We start from the raw sequence: 23,558 nt of genomic DNA, 5'->3' as shown, positions 1-23,558 counted from the left end.
AAAAGTAGAACTTTAAATTTTCAGACCTTTATTAAACATGTTTATTTTGAATAATTCTAATTTATAACAGCACATGCAGCATTTGGCTTCTTTTCTAAACTTAAAGGTAGGCATTTTCAACCATAGAAAACCATAACAACTAAGTTATCCTGTTAAAAAGGATACACTATTTCTATCAGAGTCAATGTACGAAATTTCACATCTAGAAACTAAACTATACTAAGCCAGGACAAAACACAAATCCAGTTGTCTACTAGATCAAAAATCATTGTCTTAAACTAGACAGTAACTTTATATAATTGCCACAGAGGGAATTTTAAGACAGTTATTTAGAACTTTTTGGAGCTCTTAAAAGCATGTTATAGCTTATAGGAGCAGGGGAGGGAGGGAGAGAAGCACCATATACTAAGTGCTAGAGGCCTAAACTCAAGGGGCAAAGGTGACTAAACATGAACAGCAGCAATGGAATCTTCTCAGCAAAACCCAGTCTTAATTAGTCTTGCCCGAGTCTTGCCTTCTCCTTACAAGCAAGTAATGCTGCCCTTAACCAGGTGGAAGAAACTGACATGCTTTGCGACAAGGTCTCTCCTGTGACTCAGCGACTTCAAAAGCGAATAATGCACCCACACTTTTCCCCTGCCTACAGACTATTGTGGTGAGGCCATGGAGGAAAGCTATCAATCACAATGAGTGTAAATCAAAAACGTTCCCAAAAACTTATGAAATTCCCATGATCTTTCACACAGAGAGCATCTATCATACTCCACCATTCTCTTCAAAAAGTAGCTTGAGGGCCGGGAGTTTCGTCTAGTGGTTGAGTGCTTGCCTAGCATGCACGAAGACCTGCGTTTGATTCCTCGGTACCACGTACATAGAAAAAAGCCGGAAGTGGTGCTGAGGCTCAAGTGGTAGATAGAGCTCTAGCCTTGAGAAAGTCCAAGAACAGTGCTCAGGCACTGAGCTCAAGCCCAGGACTGGCCAAAAAAAAAAAAAAAAAAAAAAAAAGAAAAGAAAAAAGTAGCTTGATCAGTTCAACAGCCATGATCATGGAATTTCTGCTGCCATACACACTGCACATATAACTAAAGCCCAGAGACATTATGACCTTCCCCCTACTGGTACAGGTTAAACACACATATCAGTCCTAGATGGTACTTTTCTTTTTTGATTCCAGTACCAGGACAAACTCAGGAACTTGCCTTCTCACTTACCACTTGAGCCATAGTTTTGTCTTCCAGACATTTCTGCCCCTGCTGGCTTTGAATCACAATTCTTCGGGTCTCAACCACCCTAAGTAGTTAGGGTTACAAGTGTGAGCCACGTATGCCCAACTCCCGATGACACTCAACCATGAGGCTCTACATAGATCTCTACAACATACCCTTAAGAAATGTTATCATTCAATTTTTCAGTTTTCCCCTTGGCATCTCTCTCAAGATGACTATACATGTAACCTTACTATCTAAGTGGCATTTCAGATTATGCATTTTACATCTATCATTTACTCATACCATATCTTCTTTTCTATGAGCCACATTGTCCTTATCCCTATAATCATCTCTCCCCCAAACTTTCTCATTGTCCACACAGACTGACTAAAAACTGCTGACTCTACTTTCTCCAACACTGAGATAATTTTTCTTTCAGTGAGGAGAATGGCATGGTCAGCATAGGAGTTTGGAGCTAGGCATGGCTACCCTAACATTCACAAGGACCTGATTAAAGGTTCATCAGGTTTCTATGCTATTCAATAATAATTAAAAACAAAACCTGATATATAATTCAGAAAAATAATCTCACCAAATGGCCAAAATGGCATCTTACAACTTTAAAAACGAAGAAAGAAGTAAATAACAGCAACAACAAACAAAAACTTCCAACTAAGCTAAGTAAGTAGCTTATCATCATGGCCTTTGGTTTTCTTGCCCTGCCCAAACACATACAGATCAGGGTCAGCATTGTCTTTTGCAGGGTCAGCTTCGTCTTTTACCAAGAGTAATTTCACATCCTGGTCTTCTATTAGTTAGATAAAGCCACTTGTTATATTTTTCCCCCCCAACAGTTCTGGAGCTTGAACTCGGGGCCTGAGCATTGTCCTTGGGTTTTCTCAAGGCTAAGGCTCTACTATTTGAGCCACAGCCCCACTTCCTATTCCCCTTTCCCCCATGTATGTGCTAAGCAATCAATGTACCATTGGCCAAACTCCTGGCCCCAGAAAAGTAATTATTTGTAAAACAACAACAGCAGCAACAACAAACCTAAGACTGGGGCCAGGAATATTGCCTAGTGGTAGAGTGCTCGAGTAGAATGAATATATATATATATATATATATATATATATATATATGTTTATTTATTTGAAATAGGATAGGGAAGGGGGAAAACAAGATGAGGTGAGGGAGTGGGGGGAAAGAAATGGGGACAAAAACATGAAAAGGGGTATCAATGTTTGTGAAGTAATGCACCTTCTATCTGGCGAATATAATGTAACCCTTCTATTAATTACAATAAAAAGAATATTTAAAATTAAAAAAATGCTTTCTTAGGAGGTGGGGGAAGGACAGTGGGACAAAAACATCAGAAGGTGTAACAATGTTCAAGAAGTACCCACTACTTGATGAATGTAACTGTAACCCCTCCATATATTACCCTCATGATAAAATACAATTTAAAAAGAGAAGAAAAAATGATTTCTTCAAAGTATAGAACTATTCACTCTAACTTCCTACATTACCATGTAACGTTGCAAAGCACATGTTAACACAAAGGTGAGGAATATCATTTGGTAATATAATGGGACAGGCACATATGTTTTTGAATACTTTACTGTGGCTGGCCATAGCTATCTACCTGTATTGGTAATTTTATTTGACACAGTTGAAAGCTACAAAGCTGTCCTCCTATGTGTGATCCAAGCTAGAAACCAGCCTCACTGTGCAACCTTACTCCAGATGTCAGTGGTATGTTTCACTAGAAAAATGACTGTGAAACTTCTTTGTACCCAAATGAAATGCTATGGTGAATCCTTAATTCAATATGACAACATATTTAACACACTAATCATCAAAAAGGATTTACAATGGTTAACTTTCTCTCAAGCTAACCCTGAAAAAGAGGATTTCCCCTCTACCATCCTGGAGAGTTAAAGGATCGTTTCATATACAGCTGTCAAGCAACACAGTGTCTTCTTAGAGGGCATAATCTGTTATACAGAAACCAGCCCAAAAGAATGAAGCCTACTGATAACCTATGTCATCAGCATGGTCAGATCATAGCCACAGGTTGAGGGTGCTGGTGATGGGGGGATAGGGGAGAGGGGTGATCAAACAGAGTCACATATTTCAATGCACTTAACTGATATGATTGTCCTACATATTCCTGAAAATACCTGACTTTTGAGGACACAATTATTGAATTGGAACGGGGATAGTGTAAGATCATCATCAAAATAATCAATTTGAAAACAGCAATGCACAAATGTACACTGGCAGAACTGTGTGTTGTATGTGTCGATTAATCACAAATATAATGACATCTTCTAATACACAGTGGTACAGAAGGAGGACAGGAAGGTAGAAATCCATATAGGCTCAGTGTATTGTGTTAAAATACTTTGCAAATCAGGAGCTGGTGGCTCAAACCTATAATCTTACAGGAGGCTGAGAGGATCATGGTTTGATGCCAAGACTGGTTAGAAAAAGATCCTAGAGACTTTCTCCAGAACAATGGGTAAAAAGCTGAGCGAAAAATGTGGCTCCAATGGTAGAGTACCAGCTAAAAAACATAACAAAAAACCAGACACTTCATGAGAGGAAAAAAAAAAAAAGAAACTAAATTTGAGATATCCAAATTTTAGGCTCAAAAACCTCCATTCCTGGGCTGGGAGTTTGGCCTAGTGGTAGAATGCTTGCCTAGCATGCACAAAGACCCGGGTTCAATTCCTTGTTGCCACATACATAGAAAAAAGCCGGAAGTGGTGCTGAGGCTCAAGTGGTAGAGCTCTAGCCTTGAGAAAGCCCAAGGACAGCGCTCAGGCCCTGAGTTCAAGCCCAGGACTGGCAAAAACAAAAACTTCCATTCCTTCTAACTTTCCACTAAGCTCAGTTCTTCATACCCGATATGTATGTAGAGTATTTCTGGAATGTAATTAAGTATCTAAATTGTTTCACCAACTCAGTACAATATGTCACAACTCAGATCCCAGGAATTTTTCACCCCAATTTCACAAACCTAACAGATTCTAATAAGGTCAAAGATAATGATTGAGTAAAACATCATTCCTATAATCCTAGCTACTCAGGAGACTGAGATTTGAGAATCAAGGTTCAAAGCCAGCCCAGGCAAAAAAGCCCATGAGATTCTTATCACCAATTAACCACAAAAAACCAAAAGTGGTGCTGTGTCTCAAGAGGTAGGGTGGTAGCCTTGTGCTGAAAAGCTCAGAGACAACACCGAGGACCAGAGTTCAAGCTAAACGATCCCCCCCACCAAAAAAAAAATAAATAAATAAAATGAAATATGAAAACTCTGAACAATAGGGAATTAACAAATAAAATATGAAACAGGGCAGCTACAGGTACTACCAAGGGATTTTTAAGCACCCAGTTACAAATACTATCGCTTTACTTGAAATACAAACCCATAAAATTGCCACAGCCTGCAGCCTGGTACCAGTGGCTCATACCAGTAATTCTAGCTATTTAGGAGTCTGGGATCTGAGGATGCTAATTTGAAGTCAGACAGAGAAGACAAGTCCATGGGACTTTATCTCCAATTACTCACTAAAAAGCTGGATCTGTGGCTTAAGTGACAGAGCGCTAGCCTTTTTTTTGGGGGGGGGGGTCGGTGAGGGTGGGGGGAATGCACGTGTGCAGCTCAAGGGCAGTATCCCAGAACAAGATCAAGCCCCAGTACTGCCCACCCTGGAAAAAAAAGACAAGAAAGAAGGAGGGAAGAGGAGGGAGAGAACCAACCAGAGCCAACTTCCTTACAAACTAAAGCTCAATTAGGACAACTATAGAGAAATAACTGCTGATGATTTTCAGTTTAAAGAACTGACTTTGTAACTTGGCTAAATGCTTCTCTATTGAAAATGTAGTATAATTTATACTTTCATGAAAAGAAAAACAATTCAAAAAAAGGCATTTTAATCTGCGAATTTTTTAAACATCTCTTCACAAATAGGAGAAAGCATTTGATACTCTCCCTACTGTTACATTACTGCTGATAACAATCACAGTGAACACTTAAGACCTGATATTGTCAGCTAGCAACTCTGGCCATTTCTCATGGCACAAACATGGTTAGTCGGTCCATGGCATGTTTTGTTCACTTATTTTTAATCATTACTAGACAGAACGTAGAAATCCTGGATTTTTATTTATTTATTGCTGCCTGTGCTACGGCTTGAACTCAGGGCCTCTCACTTTCATACTCATGTTTTTTTTACTCACAGCTGGAGCACTACCACTTGAGCCATGCCTTAAGTTCCAAATTCTGACTGTTCTATAAAAATTGTGATATTGTGGTGGGTGGGCCAATATTTGTCCCCATGTGACAAAAATCGGCACTTCCGTGATTTAAATAATGCACCAATGTTTTTAGCCTTGATTACTAACCTTTTCCTCGACGGCCCTTCTTCAAAATCTGAAGAACTAACATCGTTGCTAGTAGAGGACACTTGAGATGCATCGTCCTTCTCATTCTCTGACTGTTCTGATGCTGGTCCTAATCCCTTAGATTGGTCATTACCAAGGAGCCCTACAGGTGAAAAAAGGGAATAAACACTTAAATATATTACAGGAAGCATCAGGAAGCAGCACTTTACCACAGTAAATCCTACACGATGGCAGAAGACAAGAAAATGGACAAAGGAAATTCACAAATGCATTCACAAAAGATTGGATGTTTGTTTGCTTATTAAGGAGGAGTAGGTGGAGGAAGGAGAGACAACTGGGTCTTGCCAAGTAGCCCAGGAGCTGGCCTGGAACTCGTTCTTCATGCTCCAGTCTCCTAGATTACAGAATTACAGGCATATATGCCATCCAATCCAGCCAAGGTTCTTTTTCCATATATGTGAATACCATCTGTGACTGAAGCATGGAAAAGGAAAAGCTAATGTAAATTGTCCATCCATTCAAGGTAGTTATTTTACAAGTGGAAAATGGTTACCTAGAAACACTATAAAATCTTTTTTTGAATTGCTTTCAGAGCCCTAATACCAGCCAGACAACCAAAAAAATCATTATCTTGTAGCTATATCTTACACAGGATCCAAAACAATACCATTCATTACTTTAGACTGAAACCAGATTTGATTCTGGTCTTCTCAAAGACCAGAATGTTTCATGACAGCAGGTATTATATCATGTACAACTGGGAGACTTAGTGATAACAGATGTGCTTCTACTGACAAAAATGTAGAAAGGTCCTAGGGAGAAACTACTGGCCCTCACCAGGCTCTAAAAACAGCTATGTTACTAAGTAATATATGTAATAGATACAGGCCCAATTGATGAGAAACCCATATACCATGTCCTGGAACAACTGTCCGTCCAGGAATCCAATAGGTTGTGCTAGACAACTGCAGAGTACTGAAGTTACATGGTCCAAGGGTTTTACTTTGAAGGCAAAAACACAGGATAAGTGCCTTGACTTTTCATCCAGCCATTCTACAAGATTTGACTACTTCATTCCATGTGAAATCTCTCTTGAATTGAAATATTCAAGAGTGGTTCCTGTTCTTTGCCATGAAAACTGGGAAGAATGTTATCTCTCTGATAGATATGTAATACATTTTATCTGGTAATATTCAGGGAAAGCTGCAGCACAACAAAGGCTGGGACTTGCCCTGCTTATGCATGCTTGTAACTCCCTATAGTTTCAGACTTTAGGTAGTAACATAAGGTCAGAAATCTAATGTTAAGTGAAATCTCATGCCTATTCACTTATTGTATGGGACCTTAAGGATCATGATTTACAACATGAAGTAAAAATAAACTCCCCAAGTACAGAGAGTGTGTATGGAACTTGAGCAGAGAACTGGGAGGGGGGTGTAGGAGGAAGGACACACATGAAAATATAAGAAAGACTTAAGGGTAGAACGTGGCAGGAATGATACCTGAGCTATGCATTCTAGTGGGCATTTGTTCCATACAGAAACACGCCGTGGAAACCAACCAAGTCTACTGTTAAATAGGAAACAAATTCTAACAAACTACTTTTATGAAGTTTAAGCTTCTAATATAAAACCAAATTATCTGTAGCTGAATTTGTTGTTTATTAAACTTCAATGTACCCGTAACATGGACCCACACCCCGGGGTAAAATCCATGCTTTAGCACTCCCCCCAGGGCCAGTCTCCAGTCTGAAGCCTCCTTGTTGCCTTTTTTTCCCGGCCCCCTTTCTTTTTCCCTCCCTTTTTCTTATGAACACTCTTTAATATTCTCTCCCCCACCCCCCAGGGGAAAATAAAGCTTAAATGTAAAACCAGGATTGCTAGTGCACACAAGTAATCTCAGCTATGTTGGAGGCAGAGCCCTGTGGTCTGAGGCTAGACCACAGGAGAAAAGTGACAACCCTTCTAAAAGTAAACTGAAACAAAAATGGAATGAGTACATAGCTCACGGAGAAGAACATTTGCCTAGCAAGCATAAGGCCCTTAGTTCAAACCCCCAATACAAAATGAATGGATAGAGATAAATGTAGCATTTCATTAATTATTTTGAAAGTTAATTATGGAAATATTTCTGGTGTATTAAATACATCAAATCCACTACAATTAACTTCACCTGCTTGCTTCAATGTATTTGTGCCTCTAGAAAAGTAAAATTACCTATGTGTTTCAAATAACCTCTCTATTAGTCCCAGTACATTGGAGAACTAATGCAGACATAGAGGAGAACCAAATCAATTAGGATGACAGAGACTATACTTTCCACAGAGATTAGAAACAGACCCAAGGTCTGTGACTTAAGATCCCTTTCCCTACTCCAGGGGGTGGGGATATGCATCTGAACTCTCTAAGTGAATTCTTAGATAGGTTCAAGGTTTTAATAATGGACATGTACATAAAGGAGAATACAGTAGGGAAAAGAAGGAGAGAATGTGAATTCATTTAGTTTTTTAACACCTACTAAATTGCCAGGGCACTAGGGTAGGCATAATCAAAATCTATACTCTAGTGACAGGAGACAATAACACAGATATACGTGCCATTTAGTACAGTGTGCAGGAAAAGAACACTGCCCTCTTCTAATAGAGAGGAAAGAAAAAAGAAAAAAACAATGATGATGAATCAATGCAGCCAAACAAGGAGGAGGAGGAAGAGGAGGGGGAGGGGAGGAGGGGGAGGGGGAGGAGGGGGAGGAGGAGGAGGAAGAAGAGGGGAAAAAACAAAAAACAGGAATATACCTGAACACCAAAAAGGAAGATAAAGACTACTAGAACAAGAAAACTGAGTATTTATTGGGCTGACAGCTTTCTCTTGAACTATCTCTGTCCTAGTATTGCTCCATCATGAGGATATAAAAGGCCATCCAGGGGCCTTAGCCCAGACTACACTGTCTAACATTTGAAGGTGATGCACATCTCCATATCTTGAGCGCCACGAAGGTAGATGAATGTGGGCCCCATCAATAAGGGAAGATCTAAGCCCCAATCTCCTATATCACAACATGACTCTCCAGGATACAGCCACACCAAAGGGCAGCAGCATAGGCAATAGGGGCTCACTCACCTTTTCCCAATAGTTGTGTGAGGCTGTTTGCTAATAAAACTTGCCACTGGGTTATTATTATTAACATCTAGCTACTACAAGAATAGACTCTAAAAAGTAATATGTACAATGTGTATGCCTAAAATGTATAAGTGTAAACAGGTATACAGTATAAGACATATACTTTCTCCCCCACACAACTACCTAAGCATCAACACAAGGAAACTGTATAAAGAAATTTTGCATCATAAAAAACACCTAGGGACTTTAGTTGACTTAATTGAGAGCTCAATGTGAACCAAGGAGGGCAAAGATGCTCTGAACCCCAGGCACAACTGAGCTATGCTGAAAAGATTCGAAGTAGTAACTCCATTGTCCTCCTGACCACATCAGACTAGGGCCTTCACAGCACTCAGGCATTCCCCATTGCAACATGAACAATGAGGTCGACCCGAACTAGAACAGACATCCATGGATTGTGGTCTGAATCCAATTCACTCTCCAGACTCAGAAAATGGGGCCTAGACACAGAGAATTAATTGCCTGTCATACAAACTAAAAGGACCACAGCTTTTCCTAGCCTTTATGAAGAGGCAGGCCTGAGTTTGTACTGCAAATGACCGACTTTCTCAATCTGAATACTCTCATTCTGAATACCCTGCCTCAAAAATTTTTACAGTTATTTTTAGTCTGATAGTCTGCTTGGTTGGATAAAGCAGGGCTTTTTTATTTTCCTTTCCCAAATTCACCCCCATTTCTCCTATCTCCACTATACTAGCTATCCTGTGTCAGTCCTAATGTTTTAAACCAAATCCCACAGACTGCTCAGTGTAGGAGAGCCAGGTCAGCAAGATGGAATGTGGTGCCACAGGGCAGAACAGCCATTATTATAACATTAGAGGAGCTAATGTGTGCCGTCTTTTCCTTCCCCTGCCTTACACTTGGTAGCCCTGCTACCAATGTTTTAAATTATTATTTTCAGTCAATGAGAAATAATGAACCTATATCCCCCACTTCACACAATCTCATCATTTTCTATTTTTCTAAAGCCCTCCCCCATCAACATAAACCTTTGTTAGGGAGAGGTTAAACAGAGGAAATTGAATGGCCTGAAGATGCAGTCTTCTCACATTAACATTTGTTCTCCTCTATTAATATTCAGTAGGTTGAACTTAAATTAAACCATGTCTATTGTCTTTCACAAAAGCAATAAATATGAGCTGAAAATTCCAAATCATGGTGTTAAAAGACATCCTGGGGATTTTGCCTGCACCCTCAGCCTAAACACTATCAGCTGACAGGGGCAATATGTCACAGCCGGACACTACAGCACAGCAAGCAGAGAACCACCCCTACCCACTTGCAAGAAATCAAACACAATCGAACCCAGCCACCAAGGACTCAGCAAATTCAGGAGCTATTTATCCCAAATTAGCAAGAAATGAAAAGGCTTCTAATGCCACACAAGGAATACAACACAACAGGCTTCTTCTCTGAGTCAGAAATCACAACAGAGAAGGGAAAAATGAATTCCTGTTGGAGATTGTTGAGATTGTGTTTGTGATCATCTCCCCGTTGTCTTAACAGGATGGGAATTAGAAAAAACTGAAATATTATTTGGGCTGATGATTCCTTTAGCTAAGGAACTTCTAACAGAAATGATGAGAAATCTAGATTTCAGAACACAGAGATGCAATTTTATGTCTTTTACAACACCCTCAGAAAAGAGCTAGTATGTGCAGTCAAAACCCTCAGAAAAGAGCTAGTATGTGCAGTCACGCTAGCGTGTTTTAGACACAAAGAAGTGGTATCAACAGTCTTTTCTCATCAGGTACACATACCATAACAGACAGAACACAAAAACCAAAGGAAAACTTGAAGACTGTGTTCCACAAAAGCAATGCCAAAAGGGGGGTTAACACATGCAAAAACAAGGAGGGCTTTGAAGCTGTTCCAGTGCATCTCAAACATCTGGAGCACACCAAACTTATTAGCATATTAGGGAGAGTCAATGTGTTTAGCTTTGTTGTAGGAGACATGCACAAAAGGTGATTCCCTGTTATAGAGCCAATGCCGTCTGTCACCCTGTCCCTGTGAGACAAGGTATCACATTACATATTAAACAGTCAAGCTTCCAAAGAGTGCTTTCATTTTCAACAGCAATTTCTCCCCATGTGCATGCATGTGTGTGTTTTATGCTTGTGCAGCATACATACACACATGCACATACATAAGCAGGGATATGAGTTAAGAGGAAAACTATAAAAAGCAGCCTGTCTTGGTTGAGGCTGAACCCTCTCTGAGGTAATCGGAATGCATGCTTTGACGCCATTACTAGTGAAAAATAAACCCTGCCCCTCACCCAGACTTTGAAAGAAACATTGGATTGTCTGCTTTACAGACAGTATAGGCAATTCTAATGCTAGGCCAGCTTCACAGGGTCACCGTGAATATTAACACCAACGGTACACATACAGGTCAGTAGTGACACTTGCGACACAACACAGGGCTGATTCCAAGGCCAGGGGGCAAAGCAGGGCAGAGCACCTGGGAAGCCCAGCTCAGGCCTGTCTACTGACATGCTAACCAGATCAACACTGATGTGGGTGAGAGCAAATGCAGGATCATGAGACAGGATGTCAGAGGCACACTTATGGTCAATGAGGTGCAAATGACAATGGCTTCATACCTCTGATTATGGAAAATGACTACTCCTTTCTCTCATGAGAAAGATCCTTCAGCCAAATGGGGCTCCCCTTTGTCTTGTCTCAAATCAGCTTGGAGGCTTTCCATCACTGCCAACAAAATGTAACCACCACTCCCCCCCCATACCCAATACAATCAGGGGCCCTCAAAACAAGACATAAACCAGGGTTGTGGATAGATATTCCTTCATTTACCTCAATCCCCAAAACATAAATCTTTAGTTTATTGTTTTATATTTAAGCAATCCCACAAGAGCCCTATGACTACCAACAATTTCTCTCACACAGACCTATTCTCGGGAAATCTAAACAACCTCCGCAAGCCCTATCTTTTGAGAAAAAGTAGCAGATAAAAAGCCAACACAGAAAATGTGGGCCACTGGGTAGAATATATATATATATATATATATATATATATATATACACATACACACACACACATATAAGTATATATGTATATAGGAAAGACTATTTTCAGAATCAAGACTTCAGCCCACAAAGCATTTCCCCACCTTGAGCAACAAGGAAACAAGTCCAGTAGACATCCCCTATTACACAGGAAAGAGTATGCAGATTACTGCTACTCCCAAAATAGGCAATATTTTCACAGTCTAATCCTTGAAATGAGTGACACCCAAAGACAAAAGACGACCCCCTTCCCCTCACTCTAGCCTACAATCACAAGAGGAGAACAAATATTCCTCTGTGATGCAGAGACTCCAACAAAGCAATAAAACAAAATAAACAGCAAAGAAAACAGACTAACTTATGAAATACTTTTTTTAAATCTTTACATAGAAAGAAGCCAGGATCCTCAGATGTTAGAACCAGCTTAGCTATTTAACTTCTGATGATCATAATCATTTTTGGCAAAATTCCTTCAGCTTTTTTGGTCAATATTCAATCTTCCTTTATAATTTACATGTTCTTCATGCTTAACATAACTCTAAAAGTGATCAGGGCAAGAAACTCCGAGCATCATGACTAAACTGTAAATACTTATTATAATGTTCTACAATGTCAAGTTCTACTTTCACATCCAATCATTATGGCTTGCTATCCCATGCCATAACTTTTCTACATCTATCCCAACACTCTTTGGAATTCCGCACCCACAAACCAGTCAACTCAAACCTACTATGGGGCAACCTAGTTGAAAATAACCACCAAAAGCATGGATTCTTACAATCCTCAAGTAACTAAAAGGGCTTTTCAGTACAGAGACTTCAGAACAGAGCATCTCAGAAGTTAAAATCCGCCTTCCACATCCAGAAGCAAAGTGCATAAAAAGCAACACTGGATATAGGCCTCTGTTGAAAATGAGCTGCAGAACAATGGGATCATTGCAGAACAAGGGCGCTCGGGATCATGCAAAGTACAGGTAAATATAGGGCAGTTTTGACACTTTTTTAAAATAATAAATCAATGAGACCAATGTATTCAAAACCTCCTGTTCAGATACACTGACATGTCAACACTTGGTTATTGTTTGTTTTGTATATCACACCTTCCTCTAAGGACAAATTTTCATATGTATAATGATGTTCATAGCTAGCTAATGATACTCTACCTTTAAAGTAAATACAAGGTATGCATGTATGTAGCAGGTCTTTAAAGCTTCATATCATTTCATCTATCCCACAGATGTAAAGTAACTAAAGGAAAACTGCTTCCTGGTTTTACTAAGGCTCTCCAAAGGTAAGCAAAGCTGGCTTTAATGCCCACCAATAAGCACCATCAAGTTATCAGTTTGTGAACTAATCTTTGATGTTGCTCAAGCAAAACTCCACAATATAATTTATGAGTACATAAAACTCCACATTATAATTTATGAGTAAATTAACAATACCACCCTAATCCCAAAATCTCTTCAGATGCTTTCATATCATGCAAAAGCAGCATAAAAATTTCTAAGTTGTGTTTTGTCTGTAGCATAATTGGAGAAACAGTAATTCCCCTGGTTTCATTACTACCCCCCCCAATATAAACAAATGGGACTGCCCACCCACTTTTCAGATGAATATATGAGGAGAAGGCTAAGTGGTCTATTCAGAGTCCAAACAAAACAAAACAAAACCTGCTACCAGTAAACAAGTTGAGAGAGGCCTACTGCCTCTTTCGAATACTGAAATACAATGGAAGCTAGGACTGTAGGAATGTGGCCATGTCAAGGCACCTACAATGGATATTGTCTAACATTTCTGTTTAAACAGAGTGGTGCAAATATGGACTGCAGAAAAAGATAAATATGGGAAAAGAACATGGGTGTTCTTAGTTTAAAACATTCCAGTTCAACCTAGAATCACTCGAGGACTATTTACATGCCTCAGTTTCCTCCATCTTTCAAGGAAAGGAGAGAAAGATTAAAAAAAAAAAAAAAAAAAAGGTTAAGAGAAAGGAAACCAAATGGTTGTTTGTAAGGAAAACCAGACGTTGGGTGAAGATGAACTAATTAACTTTAATCAAACACCTATATTTAAATGCTGGGAAATGATCACATAAACTGTTAACAAAATAAAGGATCAGCAGATAGCTGGATGGCGTTCCATCCCTAGAGAAATGTCTAAATTCATACAAGCCAGGTTAAAACTGCAGATTTGGCCAAAATGGTCAACAGAGCTTAATGCATTAAGAGCGACATTAAATCTCTCTTGTAAATTTCCACAGTGCCTTTGCAGGAGCAACCATTGCCCTGGGGATAATATCAAAGCTAAAAGAATATTAATATCAAGCAAATCGTACTTTTTTACATACTATTCACGAATATTTATATATATTTTCAGCACCTTTCCATCCGTAATGGATTTCATCCAGGACCCCAGCAGGGAAACCACAAAGGCCTATTTCTCCAACAAAAGCCATACCAGCCTGAAAAGAATCTCGAGCTATTTGGTTTTTATTTTATTGATAGGAACAGACCTTCTATCCCAGGTTCCTCAAGATAAGCCACCAAAAACTGCACCTGACAGACCCGTGGAGCAGCCATCCTCAGAGCCGGATCATTGCAGAGAGGCAGAGAGGAAGAAGGGCAGAGAGAGGGAGGGAGGGAGGAAGAGCGCAGTGAGGCAGGCACTGGAGCACTTGTCAACAATCCTCCCCTGTACGTAATAAGCAAGCAAGCGGCAGTGCAGATTCCGCGCAGCAATAGGACGGCCAAACAGCAGTGGGCCGAGGGGGAGGGGAAACAGCCGAGAGAGAAGGTTATTTATGTTCCTGGAAGGGAATCGAACACCAAAGAGGAGGGGTCTTGGGCTGGCACTTCCCCCCACCCCATCTTGATAAATTATAATGGGAAAAAGAGAAAGAATGACTAGCTTTTCATCCTGCCATTTCCCTTAACCTGCAATGCAGACAAATCTGAATTACAGAATTTCTGGCTTCTGGAGGGAGAGGAGATACCTTGGTTGGAAGGGGACATTCACAGTTTAATTGTCCACACTTCTGCATTCCCAGCCTGTCAGGCAATGTACTAAAATCACACTGTGCACACGCGCACACATACATACACACACTCCACCCCCAATGACAGAATCCAGGGCACAGTTTCAATGGCATCCCCTTTTTAATATCATAATCTGTGTCATTCAGCACTTGCCTTTTATTTATTTTTATTTGTTTTTTTGGCTGGGAAACCTGGGCAGCTCTCCAGACAGATTGCAGAAATCTCTTCCCACATGCTCCTCCTCCAGCCCACCCTCTCCACCCCACCCCCCTCTTCTGCAATTGCAGTCACCACAGAGCTTCATTACTTATGAAATGACCACATGGGCAGGCATGGGCCACTGGCAAGGCAGGGACACCCCTCCCCCAGCCCTGCCAGGGCCCCGCCCCAAAGCACATAAATTGATCTAATCTAATCAAACAGAAGCTGTTTTCCCTTATTGTTTCTTGAGGATCTTTCACAAAACAGGCTCTGTGGCCTGGCAGCTGCAAAGAGAGGTGAAAAAGGCAGGCGTCCAACTGGCTTCAGATAACTAGAGTGCATGTCTTTTTTTTTTCCCCTTCAAGTCAATTCTTTTGAAGCTTTTGAACTTCATCTGGCAACCAGCAATGTGCAAAACACATGTTCTCAACAAGACTCACATGCTTCTCTTTCTGTCCATCCAGGAAAAAGAAAAGATGGTGGCTAAGCACTGTGAATACCACCGGGCATTGAAAATTTTCCTCAAAGATTAATCTAAGGGAAACTTAAAACCCTTTAGCAATACTGCTGTTTCTTTTATTGGTCCAACTCATTGAGACCTCAAATCCCAGTACTTTACACATTAACTTATTTAGGAAGATGTTATCTAAGACCAAGTGATTATTATTTCCACCATCCAGTATCAACAGACTAAATTACCATGGCAGTTTGTGTGTGTATACATGTGCGTGTATGTGTGCACGGGTGCACACACAGCAGTCCTAGGGCTTGAACTGAGGGCCTGGACACTGTCCTCAAGGTTCTTTTCTCAAAGGCAGTGCTATACCACATGTGCCACAGCTACACTTCCAGCTTTTTCTAGAGATTAATTAGTGATAAGAGTCTATAACAGATTGTACTATCCCAGCTGGCTGGCTTCTAACCAGGATCTTCAGATTTCAGCCTCCTAAATTGTCAGGATTACGGATGTAAACCATCAATGCCCAACTCACGGCTGGTGGTATTATTAACAGTAGCAGAAGGCAGGTGATCACCTCTGCTATCTGTTTGATATCAACAATTTTGATATAATAATAACATTATCAATGATGGAAAGAGGAGACTGTGCCTCAGGACAGCCTGGCTCTTAACAAAGATCAATGGGATATTTAAAGTCCTGTGGCACTGGTGGACAGGCCTATGATGCATCGTCAGGATAGAACCCTGCAGAACATGGGCCTGCCAGAGAGCATTCTCTACTGCACTACACATTGGTAGAATGCTGACAAAGTGGCCAGTGTTCTACATACAAAAAAGCCATACATAGTCAATGAAAGGTCATTTAGGGGTGACTACTGGTCTTTTCTCCTCCTTTTCCCAGGCTGTGCCTTAGCTTCTGCATGAAATGAAGAGCAGAGAATAGCAAAGGGAAACCTTTTGATGTATACTAATTCTAAGGGAATGAAATGAGAAGAAAAAGTAGGAACCAGCTTGCAGAAATGAACTTTTGAGACTCATGTGTAGATACTGGTTTCTCTTAAACATCCCCAGCTTGGACATACTGGCAGAGAACAGTACTTCACCACTGCTTCCTTTCATAGCAACTAAAAAGAAAACAGGTCTTTAAGTTAATAAAAAGAAAAGAAACCTAATCATCAATTTTCCAAAAAATAATTCCACTCTGGCCTTTGGGCAGCTGTTGGGCAACAAGAAAAGGCCAAAGAAGGCCCTTATTAAGAAACACCAATCATCAGGTGCTGGCTCACAAATGAAATCCTAGCTACTCAGGAGACTGAGATTTGAATATCATGGTTCAGAGTCAGCTTGGCCAAGAAAGTCCATGAGACTCTTACCTACCAGGAGTGGCAGGGGAAAAGGAGGAAGAAGGAAGGAGGAGGGAGGAAGGAGGAGGGAGGAGGAAGAAGGAAGGAGGAAGGAGGAAGAAGGAAGAAGGAAGGAGGGGGAAGGAAGAGGGAAGAAGAGGGAGGAGGGAGGAGGAGAAGCAGCAATGCCACCACCACCACAAGACAGTACTTAAGAGATTGCCTAGGCGCTATTACTTCAAGACCATTTCATCAACTGTTTATGCTGTTGATATACTGTTTTGTGCTGTTACAGACCTTGCAAAAACAGTTTATACATAGGACTTATGTTTTTCTTTCTTTTTCTTTTTGCCAGTCCTGGGGGCTTGGACTCAGGGCCTGAGCACTGTCCTTGGGCATTCCTCAAGGCTAGCGTGTGCATGTTAGGCAAGCACTCCACCATGCTTTCAGCCTCAAGGACTTGTATTTTTCTCACTCACATTAGATTACTAAGGTCCTATCATCATTCGGCTAAAATGGTTAGGTCATCTGTATTCCATAGTAGGTAAATTTTAATCACTCCACAGTTCATTTTGATCTTCTTGCATACAGAGTGCTCTGTGATACATAAGGCTATACATGCTGCACGCTCCTGGATAGTGAGTGTCTAGGAGTAGAATTAATGGAAATCCTTAAGAGACAGAAATGTCCAAGTTTACATGTTAAATGGCTTTCTAAGCCAGTGTCAGTTTCTGCTTATAAATCAGTAATGTTGAACTGGGAGTTTGGCCTAGTGATAGAGTGCTTGCCTAGCATGCACGAAGACAGGGGTTCTATTCCTATACCACATACAGAAAAAGTCGGACGTGGTACTGTGGCTCAAGTGGTAGAGCTCTAGCCTTGAGAAAGACCAAAGACGGCGCTTAAGCTCTGAATTCAAGCCCCAGGACAGATAGATAGATAGATAGACAGACAGACAGACAGACAGACAGATAGATAGATAGATAGATAGATAGATAGATAGATAGATAGATAGACAGACAGACAGACAGACAGACGGATAGTGTCATGTCTAAATACCTGTGATTAAAGATCTGACATTGTTGGGCTGGGAGTTTGGCCTAGTGGTAGAGTGCTTGTCTAGCATGCATGAAGACCTGGATTCAGTTCCTCAATACCACATACATAGAAAGTCAGAAGTGGTACTGTGGCTCAAGTAGTAGAATGCTAGCCTTGAGGAAAAAGCCAAGGACAGTGTTCAGGCCCTGACTTCAAGGCCCAGGACTGGCCAAAATTAAAAACAAAAACAAAAAAAAAACCCTTACACTGGAGAACAAAAAAAAAATCACTCAAAATGTATTTTTTGGAGGGGTGGGGGTGGGGGTGGGGCTTGAACTTTGAGCCGTTTTACTGTCCCTGAGCTTTTCACCTCAAGGACAGTGGTCTACCATTTGAGCCACAGTGCCACTTCAGGTTTTCTGGTGATTGGATATAAAAGAGTCTCATGAATTTTCCTGCCTGGGTTGGCTTTGAACTGCAATCCTCAGATCTCAGCCTCCTGAGTAGCTAGGATTATAGGTGTGAGCCACGGGCACCTGGCTTGAAATGCTACTTCTAAAGAGATCAGAATATCAGAAAATTATGTTACAGCCAAAGAAATTCTATGCAGTCAGCCAGGTAACATGGCCACCTTCCATCCAATTATCACCTAAACCCCAGGACATCTAAAGACACGTTTTGCCTCATCTACAAGCAAGCATCTACCTATTCTGGAAAAAAATTCATTACCACCAAATTGGGTGAACTCCAACAAACCTTCTGGGTGCTTTCAGTATTTTAAAAGTATATAACTAGAGCAGACTCCAGCTGAGAGACTGAGTTATTTACATGTCTTCTTCAGTTCTGGATGGCTAATTCCTGTGTTAAAGAATCTGTTGCCTGAGAAACATTAAGACCTTATTGATCCATACATGAAATAGCTGTGAGCTGAGACCCACCTGTACCCCTGTATAAAGGGAAAGCAAACCTTGGGTTTATAGCAAACCAAGAAAAACTCTTAATATGGTCTAACATCAAAAACTTAAATCAATTTCTTGTTACTTACACAAGTAACTGCATCCTCATATTGCATCTTAGCATTTGAGTTCTGTGTAATCATCAATACCCCTTCCCACTAAACAAAAAGTGAGTTATAAAGGAGAGAGAAAGTGGCATGAGTTGTTAGGTAAGTGAGACGAGATTGTGAGGCTATGGAACTTGAAAATTTTTACACAGGAAATACAGGATGTCAATGACCACACTGTAGTCCTCCCTGTACATGGATTCTTCATCTATGAATTCGATCTATCAAGATTTAAATGAGCCAGTGACTCCTAGCTACTAAGGGGGGGTGAGATCTGAGGATCATGGTTCAAAGACAGCCTAGGCAGCAAAGTCCATGAGACTCATCTACAATTAACCACCATAAAATCAGAAGTGACACTGTGGCTCAAAGTGGTATAGCACTAGCCTTGAGCAAAAAAAGCTCAAGGACAACATCCAGGCCTTGAGTTCAAGCCCCAAGACTGACAGATCAGAAACATATGAGGAGATAAAATCTTCATCTGTACTGAATAAGCCAGTTATTTTCTATGTCTTCATTCACTAAATATAGTACACACCATTAAATTATCTACTTAGCATCTACAGATGATATGAGTATTCAAGAGGTTTGCTCAGTGCTGGTGGTTCATGACTATAATCCTAGCTAGTCAGAAGGCTCGAACTGTGAGGATCATGATTTGAAGCCAGCACCAAGCCACATTTTGTCTCCAATTAACCAGCACAGCAATATGCCAGACACAAGGCAAATCTTAAATTGTAGAGCACCAGCCCTTAGTGAAAAAGCAAGCAAAAGCATAAGGTCCTACATAAACTATTTTTATAAGCAACTTGAGACTCATGGATTTGAGTATCTCTAGGGAATCCTGGGTTTCTGCTATCAAATACATAGCAGTTATCCTAACAACTTTCTACTGATAAAAGCAAATAGAGAAAAGTGGCTAATATTTGACTTTTAGAAACATTATGAAGGTGTGGGCACTCTGATAGTTTTATATAATTATATTGCTTGCTGAAATTTTATTTCAATAACATTTAATACACTTGAACTAGACCACACAGAATTATGTACACACAGTCTGGCCTGGATTCCTTCCAAAAGGCATGACAATTTCTGAAAAGCCAGCAGTGATGAACTATGTAAAGTCTAATAGTCATATGACTTCAAGGCCAACCATATAATTCTAAAATAAAATCAGTAATTAAAGAATTCTGCAGGGTGATCTGGTTGAGGACAAATTTATAAAACCAATTTGGTTATTAATGCCAATGAAGCAGCAATACAAAACTGCCATTTTCAGAATTAAAGCTATCAGATGCTCCACAAGAATTCTTTTCTTTTGTACCAATCCTGGGGCTTGAACTCAGGGCCTAGGCGCTGGCCCTAAACTTCTGAGCTCAAGGGTAGCACACTCTAGTACTTGAGTTACAGCTCCACTTCTGACCTTTCTGGTTCTGTTGTTGTTGTTGTTAGTCATGGGACTTGAACTCTGGGCTTAGGTGTTGTCCCTGAGCTATTCAACTCAAGGCCACGGCCCTATCTCCTGAGCCACAGAGCCACTTCTGTTTTCTGGTGATTAACTGGAGATAAGAGTCTCACTCTGGTGGTTAATTGGAGATGAGCCTCCTGGACTTTGTGACTTTGTGCCCAGGCTGGCTTTGAACCTCCATCCTCAGATCTCAACCTTCAGAGTAGCTAGGATTATCACACCCAGCTCTTTTTGGTTCTTAATTGGAGATGAGAGTCTCCTGGACTGTCCTGCTTGAACTGGCTTCAAATTGCAATCCTCAGATCTCAGCCTCATGAGTGGCTAGGATTACAGGTATGAACTATAGGTACCACGCTAAAAAGTTTTTAAATTATAAAACAAACAAGCTAGGAGCTGTGGCTCACGCCTGCTGCAAGTACCAGACTAGAAAGTTTTTAAATTAAAAAACAAACAAGGTGAACTTCTTAAACATGTCATTTGAAATGTGATGTAAAAATCAATGTTAATAAATTCTTTAATAATAAAAAAAACAAAGTGGGAGCTATGGCTCACACCTGTAAACCTAGCTACTCAGGAGGCTGAGATCTGAGGATTATGGTTCAAAGCCAGCCTGGGCACTAAGGGAGAGACTCTTACCTCCAATTAATCACTAGAAAAGAATAAAGTGGGGCTGTGGCTCAAGGTGTAGGGGGCGGTAGCCTTGAGTTAAAGAGCTCAGGGACAATGCCCAGCCCCAGGCATAAGGTTGTAGCCTTGAACTGAAGAGCTCAGGAGAGTGCCCAGGCTGAGTTCATACCCCATGATCTGGTGGGGCGGGGGCGGGGGGGGGGGTGGAGAATCTGGCACTAAGACTATTAGTGGATCACAACATAATCAGAGCTAAATGCCCTGGTTAGAATCCTCGCTTTACTCCATGACTGTTTGTTGTTAATGGGAATTTCCTCATCTTTTAAGGAGAAGGATCGTAATAACAGTTGGTAGCACTAATTATACAGGTAGGATTATTCGTGCTACATAATAAATGCTTCCTAAAAAACTATGCCTTCTTCATAAACTTTCATGTCAACTAATCGAATTTCTGTTTTGTAGATATTTTTAATTGCCACATTAAAGAGCTAAAAATCAAAAACTTTAACCTATTAATAAATTTTAAAAGGCGAACACAGAAATCATGCCAAGTTAAAGATGAAGATCAACCTTTTGAAATACGGCTGAACATTCAGAGTAAATTTGATCAAGAACCACAATATGGCCTTTTTACTAACTTAATGAACAAAGAAAATTTTTGCTTGAGGACTGGTAAACCTCTGTCAGAACTCTACTGAGGAAGATGTAATCATCTTTTTCAAATTTGTTTTTAAGCAAACAGATATCCTCATATACTGTTGATGTAGTTCAAACTGATAAAATATTTCCAATGAGCAACTTGGTAATGGATGTCAACAAGTCGGTAATTTAGTAATTTCACTTCTAGACTTTAGAATTAAAGAATTAATGACAAAAACAAAGATTTAATTTGCAAGGATTTCAACATAGCTTGTTTTAATTATTTTGCTTCTTGGGAGAAGGAAGAAGAGAAGGAAAAAGAGGGGTTTGGGTTCATCTATTCTCTGTCAGTTTTCTATGCCAGACCCATGCAACAGACTGACTAGCAATTCTTTAGTTTTGAAAGCTGGCAGTCCCAGACGACACTGGGGTAAGCTGGCTTGGATCCTGCATGACACACTCTCTTAATTACTTGATTCCTCAATGATAGGTGCCTTTGTGCCCTTCTTCTGAACTAATATTTTCTCCCTTCTGCCTAGAAGCTCCTATTCCTCTTTCTGGTCAGTTGTGAGAGGCACCTACTAGTCTCCAGTAACTCATACAATGTAACAATATGTTAATGAGGCAATGTTTGCTTGCCATGTCCCTTGAAGAGTATGTGTATTCAGTATTATTCATCTCACCATCCCTCATCTCACTAACCTTCCAAATTCAGCACCATGCTCAGACAAACAAAACAAATGGTATAGAATACCTAGTGCGGAACAAATAAATGCTCCCCAATAATCATTTCAAGGACTTTATAATCCTCAGGTAGTTTGACCTAGCAGACTCTCATTTCACAATTCATTCCGATGTGCCAATATCCCATGGCCAGCATGTCTTCCTGAAAAAAATGAGAAAATTCCTTCCCTCAGAACCCACCAGGGGCCCATCTATCCTAGCTACTCAGAAGGCTGAGATATGAGGATCACAGTTAAATGCCAGCCCAGGCAGAAAAGACCATGAGACTTTTATCTCCAATCAACTACTCAGGGAAAGGCGAGAACTGGTGCTGTGACTCAAGTGATAGAGTGATAACTTTGGGCACAAAGAGGTTCAGGAACAGTGCCCGGGGCCTGAGTTCAAGCTCCAGGGCTGCTCCTATACCTAGAAAAAAGCCTTTCTTCTTCATCTACACAGACTATATATCTTATAATTTACAAGAGACACATTTCTCTTATAATCAGTTATCATAACTCAGAATACAAAAGCAGAGAACCTAACCTTCACCACGTTTCAGTTAAAATAATTTAAGCTGGGCACAATGGCTCACACCTGTAATCCTAGCTACTCAAGAGGCTGAGATCTGAGGGTCAAAGTTCAAAGCCAGCCCAGGCACAAAAGGACCTGAGATTATCATCTCCAATTAACCTCTAGAAAATGGGAAGCAGGGCTTGGCTCAAGGGTAGTGCGCTAGACTTGAGCTGAATGAAGAGCTGGGGAACAATGCCCACGTCAGGGGTAGAGAGGCAGCCTTGAGCTAAAGAGCTCAAGGACAGTGCCCAGACCCAGTTCATGCACCATGACCCACCAAATAATAATAATAATAATAATAATAATAATAATAATAATAATAATGAATTTAAAAGTAAAATATCCTAACACTAACTTTCAGATAGGATATTTTTCAGCCTTTAATTTTTTTGGGGGGGGGGCAATTCTGGGGCTTGAATTCAGGGCCTGAGAACTATCCTTGGGCTTTCCTCAAGGCCAGTTCTCTACCTAAGCCACAGCACCACTTCTGGCTTTTTTTCCCCCCTATGTATGTGGTACCGAGGAATCAAACCTAGGTCTTCATGCATGCTAGGCAAGCAT

The 23,558-nt window shown here is 40.5% G+C and overlaps 1 protein-coding gene across 3 annotated transcripts in view; it reads right to left on the bottom strand.

Moving 5' to 3' along the window:
• Positions 1–23,558, bottom strand: part of Jarid2 (jumonji and AT-rich interaction domain containing 2) — a 229,312-nt gene that overhangs the window by 83,874 nt on the left and 121,880 nt on the right. The window contains exons 1-2 of one of the 3 annotated variants that reach the window (XM_090356507.1): positions 14,341–14,389; positions 5,619–5,760 (exon numbers count right to left, since the gene is read on the bottom strand). The exons of 1 other annotated variant lie outside the window; for it this stretch is intronic. Coding sequence is in view for 1 of the 2 variants with exons in the window: in XM_090356506.1 (XP_090212632.1) it covers positions 5,619–5,760 (142 nt within the window). In the remaining variant the exon portion in view is untranslated. Of the gene's footprint in view, positions 1–5,618; positions 5,761–14,340; positions 14,390–23,558 lie in introns of those variants that run through there. One more of the 3 variants, XM_090356506.1, reaches the window with a different exon arrangement.

This window comes from Megascapheus bottae, chromosome 22 (genome assembly GCF_031878675.1).
Source record: "Megascapheus bottae isolate mThoBot1 chromosome 22, mThoBot2.hap1, whole genome shotgun sequence".
In the NCBI taxonomy this organism is placed as follows: domain Eukaryota; kingdom Metazoa; phylum Chordata; class Mammalia; order Rodentia; family Geomyidae; genus Megascapheus; species Megascapheus bottae.
This window is presented reverse-complemented; position numbering and strand designations above follow the sequence as displayed.